At 38.7% G+C, this 10,337-nt stretch overlaps 1 protein-coding gene across 2 annotated transcripts; it reads right to left on the bottom strand.

Moving 5' to 3' along the window:
• Positions 1-7,077: 7,077 nt before the first annotated feature.
• LOC149198740 (uncharacterized) lies at positions 7,078-9,226 on the bottom strand. 2 transcript variants are annotated; one of them, XM_089402144.1, is made up of 2 exons: positions 8,048-9,226; positions 7,078-7,606 (listed from the first exon to the last, which is right to left on the bottom strand). In XM_089402144.1, exons 1-2 carry the CDS (start codon positions 8,871-8,873, stop codon positions 7,548-7,550), a joined length of 885 nt encoding a protein of 294 aa, XP_089258270.1. In that variant the 5' UTR covers positions 8,874-9,226; the 3' UTR covers positions 7,078-7,547. The 2 variants fall into 2 exon arrangements, with proteins under 2 accessions (XP_089258270.1, XP_089258269.1); XM_089402143.1 differs by having other exon boundaries at positions 7,080-7,606; positions 7,716-9,225.
• Between the last annotated feature and the right edge of the window lie 1,111 nt (positions 9,227-10,337).

The following is a 10,337-nucleotide window of genomic DNA, read 5'->3' as shown; positions in this document are numbered from 1 at the left end:
GTGATATGGGGATGCATGTGGTGGTATGATGAAGCATGTTGAACTAGGACAGCATGTGAGATTATCAAATACTCTAACATTCACTGGGTAGGGCCTAGAGGTGAATGGTGGCTGGGTCACTTGGTAGATTTGGCTTGATTTGGCCAAGGAAAACCCAAAGTGAAGTTTAAAGGGGGGATTGTTAGATAAACTTGACCCTATGGTGGAGTTGAGGTTATGTCAACAGTTATGGTTAACAGTTGTGGTTTTGGGCACTTAGTATTGGTGACTCATGGTATTGCGCTCATGGTATTACATGTAGTTGAAGCCCTTAAAAGGTTTGTGTATTCTCCATTGTAGGCAGCCATGGTTGAGTGGTGAAAGCTCAGGTTGTTGGCTGGCTTGGCTGTGTTTTAGCCAAAGACAATAATAGATCTATTGTTGGTTGGGATCTATTGTTGGTTGGTTTTTTTCCCAATTGGGGTTTTCCAGACAATCATGGTGTACATGGTTTAAATGTGTGTTTCTTGATTGTTATATTTATTTCTCTTGAACCCTAACAAAAGTCATCCTAGTAGATTTTGCAAGGCTGTGCTACTCGTGGAAGGAGGTCAAATTGGAAGAGCTGGAGGCTCACACGTACCCAGGTCCAGCCCTACAACCCGCATGAGTTTTTTTTTTCAAAATAGGAAAAACACTTCCTGGACAGAAAGTACATATATCAGACAGATGATCTTCTCATATAGACATATACCAAAACAGTCCTGAACAGATAAACTGTCCTGAAGAAGCATGAGTTGAGCTAGAGCTCGCACAAGGGGTCATACAGGTTCGTGGAGCAGGGCTGTGGATTTGATACAGGATTTTTCTAAGGGCCATATTGGCCATACAGGTGCCTAGTTTATGTTAGAATATTTTTTGTAGCTTGTAACTTTGTAGTGGGCCATTTTCCTGGTTAGAGAGCCCTTATTGTTTGGATAAATAAAAGTGAAAATCAGTTGGAGGAGAATTTTGTGTGATTGATTTCCTATATTTTGTTTCTACTATCTCAATTTTTTGAGTTACAAGTTCAAGTATATTTTATATTCAATAATTACAGAAATATTTTTTGAGTTATGAAAATTACTAGGAATTATAATCAATTCTGGAATTTAGAAATCAACATTGTATCAAAGCATCAACTCTAAAGAAATGGAAATAGATTCCATACATGTTTACAACAGACTTATATTTCTAACACCAGATTTGTTGTTTACGGTAACATTTCTGATTTGAGATTTGGCTACAGCCAAGTTAAGATTTGATGACATGTTGGAGAGATCATCAAACTTCATTCCCTGGAAGGCCAGGGTTACATTGATCTTGATGGAGATTGGCTTATGGGAGTTTGCTAACACCAAACTCATTCCGTCTATAGATGTTGTAGACTTATCCACAATAAGAAGGATATGAAAATTAGGAAGATAATATTGGATGCAGTGAAGGATCATGTGATTCCTCACCAATTTGATCTAAGTAAATATTGGTGGCCACCCGCATATTCCACTTGGACCCCAACACTGTTTTATATCAGTTTTCTATTTTTTAGTTTGCTATTTTGGCAGTTTTCTATTTTTGGTAGTTTTCGGGCCCTGAACTTCTGGAGCTGTTTTGAGACCCTAAACAATAATTTTTAGGGAAACGGAAAAACATCAATTCTTGCGATCAAAATTTGTTGTCCTTGGATAGACCTTTCTAACGGATTATTGTGCGTGAAAAACAAAAATCGTATGCCAAACATATGACCTCGGGAAGTTGATGTTCCAACTAACCCCAGCGGGGCCCATATCTTTTGGCGGTTTATCCCCTAGGGTTAGGTTTTGAAGGTTTAGGGCTTCTCATTGTTTGTTCATGTTAAAAAGGCCATCGAGCCTAACTGTAACACAGTTCATAAGGCATATAGCCATCTCATCTCTTCTCAAAGATAAACTACCATCGTCCAAGCTAGTTTGCTTTCATTCTACATATAAGGCATATGGCCATCTCATCTCTTCTCAAAGATAAACTACCATCGTCCGAGCTAGTTTGCTTTCATTCTGCATATAAACAGTTTTCATCATTTGCTATTTATTAATTGAAGTTCAGTTTCACTGTATCTCTGTGTTTCTATTTTAAATATGTATTTCATTTTATTCCTTCATAAATTTGGATCACCATCGGAGAAGAAAACATGAAGGGATATGTGGGAGGCTTTGATAAAACTTCATTAGAGCAATAATACTAACAAGAATATGGTGTTAAGAGAGAAACTCAGGAACAACAAGATGACCAAATCAAATATTGTGACAAATTATCTCACCAAGATCACTCAAGTACATGATAGCCTAAGTCACATGACACGAGGACACGAGACACGGAGGACACGTAAATACGTGGTATTCAATACGAAACGCAGCGACCTGGAAACAGGACACGGGGGACACGTTTTATATATATTTAATAAAAAAATATATATATATATATATATATATATATATATACCGAAATATAGTTTTTTATCCATATTAAATTGCAGGTTGCAGCTTATCTAATCAAATTAAAATATAATTACTTCTCAAAGTTCATAGTTCAATTCAAACGTCAGATAACTTGATGTGCATTATACAATTCAAACTTTAGAATTGAACCGACTCACAGACGCTGTGACAAATATGGGAGTAACTGTGTGTCATGTACCCAGTCGCCTTCCCTTGAGCAGTGGGCCACCATCTGAAAGGAATTCTTTCATTTCTGCCCATCTGATTTTTGTAACAGGTTTCTTATGTAATCTACAAGAATTTTTTTGATTACAAAGCTGATATTGTTTCCATGGAAACTGAACGGTCATGAATCAGATAATGATTCTCATATATTGCAGAGGATTAATGAACAAAGACTTGTTTCTATTCATCCATTATAACCAGGCTTTACAGAGAAAAATTACAATAGTTAGCAATCTGAAAATAGTGCCATGCATATATAATTCACATATACTGCAAGGCCCCATAAACATAAGCAGCATCAAGTAAGTCCACATTTCATTTATCATATTATGATCTTCGCATTTAAAGAGCCATAATTTATTCATTTTCAAGCACACGTATGAAACAATGAAAATGCCAGGAATAACAGAGCTTAATAGAACAGCAAATAGGAGTACTCAATCAAATCTGTCCATGGCAACTGGCTACATCAGAGCTATTCACCACCCAGCCACCTGCTTTCAACATGGGCACACCCCTGAGCTGGGCTATGAAGCAACAAGGGCTAAGGAACTTTCTACTGGGCTCGATTCTCCCTCAACCCAACCCAAAATGCTCAGGACTCAGCCAAGTCTCTTGCTACAAATATTTCAGGCTTCTCAACCATCCTTGAATCACCGTGCGGAATTCTCTTCTCTGCTATGCACTCTAGTAGAAAATCATCTCAGTCCATCTGCTGATTGCCCTCTGGTGAAACCTGGTATTATAGTCTTCCAAATGTAAAGACACGACTCGAAAACGGAGAATACGCGTATTCAAAAAGTATGACACGACTAGAAAACGTAGAATACGTATTCTATTTTTAGAATACGTTAAAAAACGTATTGGACACGTATTTTGGACGTTTTCGTGTCCAATACGCAAAATACGGGACACGGCACCCTAGGGGACGTGTCCTGTGACTTAGATGATAGCAGTAGTTGGGGAGGCAATGACAGATGAGGAGATGGTAAGGATGGCCCTGAATGTCTTCACCATGCCATGGAATCCTTTCAGCAAGGGCATTATTGCACGAGAACATCTCCCTGATTGGGATAGGCTATGGGATGATTTTGTCCAAGAGAAGATTTGGGAGGAATCTCTTAGAGGCCAATAGAAGGGCGATGATGAGAACCTTCTCCCTTGCCCTCTAGGCAAGAAAAGGCAATGTGAAGGTCAAGAAGGATTCCAGTGGAGGGGCTACTTCACAGGCTAGAAAATAGAAGGATTTGAGCAAAGTGAAATGCTTTGCATGCCAGAAGGGTGGGCATTATGCTTCACAATGTCCGAACAAGAAGAAGGGCAAGGGTAAGAAACAATAGGTAGTAGCATCTGCAGATACTCAAGTCAATGAGTTTGCTATGAGTTTCAAGGAGTTCTTGTTGGTATCCTGCCTTTCTAGCACAATTTCTGAGGGTGCCTAGTTTGTGGTTAGTGGTGCTTCTCGTCAAATGTCAGGATCATAGGAGGTACTCACCAGCTTGTCAAAGAAGGACTTAGATATACCTATGGAGCTTGGAAACAATGCCAAGTATGGTGTAGAGGTAGTTGGGACCATTTTGTTTTAGTTGAAGCCAAAAGGTTCTCTGGAGGTGAAGGATGTGTTTTTTGTTCTGAGGCTAACAAAGAATTTACTCTCAGTCTCAGCCGTGGAGGATAGGGGTTATGTCATCTATTTCTAGGATGGATAGGTTCTTTGCTAAGAAATTTTAGCTTTGAATCCGAACAAGTGATTGGAGGTAGAGAAGGTAATTTGTACAGGTTGAGGGCTCAGCTTGTATGAGCCCTATTTCATGACAGTGACAACTTATGCGAGCTTTGGCATAGGAGGATGTGTCACTTGCATCATGGAGCATTGCCCATACTAGGGGAGATTGTCATTAATCTTCTAGAGTTTAGCATGGAGTAGTAGGGAGTGTGCAAGGAATGTACTCTTGGCAAGTATGCCAAGGGTGCTTTTCTAAGCAGCAAGAGCATGTCTAAGGGGATCTTGGATCTAGTACATACAAATGCGTGTTGTTCGATGTCAGTAGCATCAGTGAAGGGTTCCAACTATTATGTGAACTTCATCGACGATTTCTCTAGGAGCATATGGATTTTCTTCATGAGGACCAAGGATGAGCTCTTCAGTTGATTCTGAGAGTTTAAAGCTCTTGTGGACAATGAGGGTGAGTATACCTCTAATGATTTCAAATATTTCTGCTAGCAGACAGGGATCAAGAGGGAGCTAACAGTGTTGTACAACCCACAAAAGAACGAGATTCTTGAAAGGAATAATTAGGCTATGGTTAGAGCTGCCAAGGCAATGATTCATGACCAAAATCTATTCATGTTCCTTTGGGTGGAGAAATGCAATATGATAGCATATGCACTAAACATTAGTCCCCATAACATTTTGGGGGACAAGACTCCAAAAGAAGCATTCTTTGGAGTGAAGCCAAATATTGGCCACCTTTGCAATTTCTAGTGTAGATCGAAAAGTATTCAAAATAGCCAGACTTTGAACTAAGATTTTGACGGTTAAAAGCTCTTTATTTTAAAAAATTACATGTTTTTGATCCAACCAGACCCTATGCCACAGTAAGAGGAAGGGATTTATGATGTGTTTTTATGAAGGGCAGATAACCACTTTTTGAGGCTTTCTTCGATAATAGGTCCTTCTCAAATATAAGAGAGATCTTCGGAGTTATGAATGCATGTACAAAATAGGAGTGCCCATAAAATTTTGGGGGACAAGACTCCAAAAGAAGCATTCTTTGGAGTGAAGCCGAAGATTGGCCACTTTTGCATTTTCTGTTGTAGATCGAAAAGTATTCAAAATGGACCGACTTTGAAGTGCGGTTTTGACGGTTGAAAGCTCTTTATTTTCAAAAATTGCATGATTTTGATCCAACTAGACCCATGCCACAGTAAGAGGAAGGGATTTATGATGTTTTTCTATGTAAATAGATAACCACTTTTTAAGGCTTTCTTCGATAATAAGTCCTTCCCAAATATATGACAGATCTTCAGAGTTATGAACGTCCACCCACAGTCTTCGAGTGAAAGGGCAATGAAGAAAATGGTGACCAAATTTTGCATTCGAAATTTACTATAGATATAAAGAAGATATAAATGTTATGATTTTTGAGATAAAATCACAAATATTTTAGGTAGGAAACTATTTTTTCATGAGGTTTTTTTTTCTTAACTAAGTTGAATTTAGGCCAATGCCAACCCTAATGTTGGATGGAACAGCGATGTTGTCTCCATATTGTGCCCACCCTAAACCCCTCTCCATGATATTTGAACCAGTAGCATAAAGTGAACTAAACCCACACAAACCAAATATGCTCCACTTCATAAGTAATTTTTGATGAAGCTAAACACCTTCCCTTACACATATACCAGAACTCTACTTCTACTAAGATTTGAACCCTTGAACCTTATCATTGCCTCTTCCAAAACACTAAAACCATCACTATAATTAAATAAAATAACAATAACTATATAAATTAATTTGATATTCTAAAATATTTTGTAAAAAAATACTTATCCACCACCAACGCCACTAGCAAGCATTCCTCATTACTTCCCATCAAGCCAATAGCACTACTAAACTATAACAGCACCAAAGATGCTAGAAATCCTAACCCGTAGCTTCATAGAAGCACTGACTCCAGTTCTCCTTCATCAAAATTGAAGGCCATCATTGATTCAGCTCTTCTGGTTTTTAAAAAACTATAGGTGTTGATTCCAGTGCCTCCTTATCATTCATTACTTTCTTTCCATTCAGCAGATTTCTACATGGAATTTATCATATTTATCGAATTTGGTTCACTTTGGTGAACAAATATCAAATATTCGGAAAATAAAGTATAAATCTCACAATTATAAACTTCAGTTTAGAAGTTTTTCAAAAATTCTGTAAACCCTGCAGTAGCCATCAATGCATCCAGGTTTGTGCCCTAAAAGAGAAAGACCGTTGACAAACAGAGCAGATCCGTAACAAACTAATAGTGCAGGCCAGGTTAATAATGCAGGGAGTCCATATTTCAAGCACAGAAGGTGACGGTTAGGGTACATAATGCCATAAAACTCCACAGGGAAAATACCCCATAATTATTTGAACGAAATTCTAAATATCTACCAACTTTGTCGAACTTTCATTAAAAATTTTCAGCTTTCGTTCATGGAATATCAAGTGGATCATTAACCTGCCATGGCTGAACAGTAGTTCCCTTACTAATTTTAAAATTCTTGCACATTAATTGAATACTAATTTTAAAATTTTTGCAAATTAATTGAATAATTATTAAACTTTTTTTCCAGAAATAAAAACGAACTTTATATTACTATGATAAAAAGTTACATATATACATGCCGCAGCTTTCCTGTTTGCTGTAGTACATCATATAAACTTGCTAAAAAGCTATTCTGAACTTAATCAGAGCCTCCTCAAGAGAGGAAAAACAGCAGCTCCCTTCCTCAGCATTGTCAAAAAAAGTCAACAGTTTCCTTATGTTTGATAACAAAAGACAGCAGCTGTCACCTTTCCTCGGGTTTCCTCTGTCGAGGAAAGCAGCCCAGGACGAAAAAGGATGCACAGCAAAAAGACTAAAACAGATTTTTCAGATGAAAGACGTTTCGTTTCAGCTATATACAAAAGGAAAACTAGTATGACCAGTTCAGCGCCATGATTATGCACACTGAATATAAGGAGGAGGAAAACTAGTATGACCAGTTCAGCGCCATGATTATGCACACTGAATATAAGGAGGCTGGTCCGAGAGGTGGATGTCTCCATTGATTTCCTTCACTATTTTCCAGCTACCCAAATCTTGTTGAAACCTTCTTTAGAAAACTTCTCTGCAGAGACATTTCGTTCCCTGTAGATATGATGAATACAAAAAAGTATTAAAAAGTGATTTTAAATGCTGTATTTCTTCTAATAATTGACAGTTGTTTACCATCCTCCACGTCAAATTTTGCTTTCACCTGAGCCTTAGACAGGAAAGACTACCGTCCCCTTGACTTCTTCCTAGAGATCTGAGATACATCCATGCCTATGCCTCCGATTGGGACTCCGGGAGCCGATCTTTTGTCAAGGAAGCGCAGATTATAATGACATTCAGGCTTGGAGGAAGAGATTTTAATATCACCGAAATCATTTGGAGCTTCTTCACAGTTCAGATTAATCTTGGGGATAGATGCAATGATGTTTTCAATCCGCGAGTGTTCTGAAGGACTATGCAGGTTTGAATTTAAGCATGCATCTTTTACTTCATTTGGAGGATGCATAGAAGGAAAACAAAAGTCCATATGCGTACCCATCGTGCCTTCAGGGGTGTCTTCAGGTACTTCTCTTGAAACTTCCGGATCACCTTTGCTTGATCTAGTAGGAGATCCTTCTCCAAATTCCGGGAGCATGGTCTGTTGTGCCTGCATTGGAGCCTTCTTCTTCTCAATCCTATCCACCTCCATGGCGTCATCCACTTGAACCGCCTCGTATCTGGGGGCTATCTCTTCTCCTGTTGTTCTCATCTCTGCTTCGACTTTTTTCTGTTTCCTTCTGCGGCGAAAGCCCAAAGGACAGTCCTTTGTAAGATGTCCATACTCATAGCATTTGTGACACCTGAAAGGTAGGTGTTCGTAGTCCAATAGCTGATCGAAAACGAGGTCTTTATACTGAAGTTTTATATTTCCCGCTAGACCTTCACCAGGGTTGAGATTCACCAATATCCGGGCCGTGGCTCTGTTTCTTGTTTCGATAAAGGACATATCCGCTTCCAGATAGGTGCCAAGCCTGTTACCAATAGACCTGAAGACTGACTCTACCCATAGAAAAAAAGGTAAACCAGGAGCGCGAACCCAAACCGGGAATGAGTCTACCTTTTCTCGCTGCGCATCGAACAGTGGTGTCCATCGCTTGAAGAGAATAGGCCGATTCCCAAAACCCCAATTTTTCGCCAACACCCACTCAGCCATTTCCTTCTTATCAAACTGAATCATGAACCATCTTTTTGCTAGAACTGAAACTTTGAAGGAATTTCCTGGGGCCGCCTGCCATTGCTGATCTGCCCAATTCTGGATGAATTGGGCCGAAAAATTCTTTCCTCGAGCTCGTCCTACCAATGTGCTCTCCCCCACTTCCATAGCTTCCTCTGTTTGGACGTCCACTCCCAGAACAAGATTTGCTTGTCTTTTTCTTGATTAGTTTCTGTTTCTTCCTCTTCTCCCCAACCTGCCTATAGCCAGCAACCTCTTCCTTTCCTTGAGCTTTAGCCACCCATCTGCCGCTTCTGTTTGCTGCGAAGAATCCTTTTTGCCCTCCTCTTCTAGCTGATTTTCTGCTTTACTTGCCGAGCCATCCTTCCTACTACCCTCCTCCGCTTCACATCCCACATTCTCTGTCTCAGGTATCGCTCTAAGGTTTACAGCAACCCTTGCTATAGACGATTTAGTTATAGCCGGCGATCTACCTTCTTTTTCCGGCCCTAGGTTGAATAATTATTAAACTTAGGGTGTCATATTTATATCATTTTTTTTAATGGAAGAAATTTAGTTTGGGTGAGCTCTCAAATATACAGTTTTATTTAGGATTGAATCACAAAATTTATTTGAGAAAATTTCCACACTTTATCATTAAACCAAATTTTCACACCTAATACCTAACCATGAGACTACATCCCCAAACTTACTACATTCATACCACAAAATCTGATTTTACAAACGAGCTCACCTTTGGTACTGCAATTTCAACCTTTTTGTTTTGCAATGTGATAGAAGTCAGCCCTACAAAATTCACATTTCACTATTTTTAAAATTTTGATTAATTTTTTTCAAAATGGGGATCCATTCATTTTTCAGTGGGGAGAGAATCTTTGTTGAAGAATCATAATACATCATATATCGTCGAAGCGAGCAGTTCTTATCATACAATATTTATCGCCGAAGCAAGCAGAATACGTCAACATCGAAACACATACGCGTGTCATCATCGAAACAAACGCTGCTGCGCGTTGCAGCTCCCGCAAGAATCAAACCGTGACTCGGGGTGCGAAAGCCAACCGCCCCAACCAACACATCATGCACTCACGTGCAAATGGGGATCCATTCATTGCGACGTTCGAATAATTGGTTAACATTTCAATATTTTTAAATTTTTGATTAATTTTTTTCAAAATGGGGATCCAAGCTCACTTTTCGTCCTGCGTTATATTTTGGAATTTTAACCTTTTTGTTTTGCAATTTGATGGAATTCAGCCCTACAACATTCACATTTCAATATTTTTAAATTTTGATTAATTTTTTTTCACATTTCGGGTCCATTCAGAAACACTTGAGTACATTCATCTATTGTCCATATCATTTTTAAGCAAATTGGATACAAATTTTCAACTCATTTGTGTAAGTAAAAGAGGGAGTTCATTTGAATGTCGGTAAATTAATCAGTGATCTAATGAGAATGGGTTTGGTGGATCAAAGTTTATAGGTTTCTATTTTTTCATAGTTATTGATGATGGCTAAGGTTTTGAGAAGTTTTGGATGGGAATGACAGAATAATTTGCCATGCCAATCCATTAGTTGGCCAAAGTTAAAGATGCCTCTCAACATATA

The sequence above is a fragment of the Pinus tabuliformis genome, chromosome 2_1 (assembly GCF_031772625.1).
Source record: "Pinus tabuliformis cultivar Carrire ecotype Pingquan chromosome 2_1, CPIR1, whole genome shotgun sequence".
Taxonomy (NCBI): Eukaryota; Viridiplantae; Streptophyta; class Pinopsida; order Pinales; family Pinaceae; genus Pinus; species Pinus tabuliformis.
This window is presented reverse-complemented; position numbering and strand designations above follow the sequence as displayed.

Excerpts from the sequence above, each read along its gene's own strand:
- LOC149198740 (XM_089402143.1), bottom strand. The coding sequence starts at position 8,873 with ATGGAAGTGGGGGAGAGCACATTGGTAGGACGAGCTCGAGGAAAGAAT.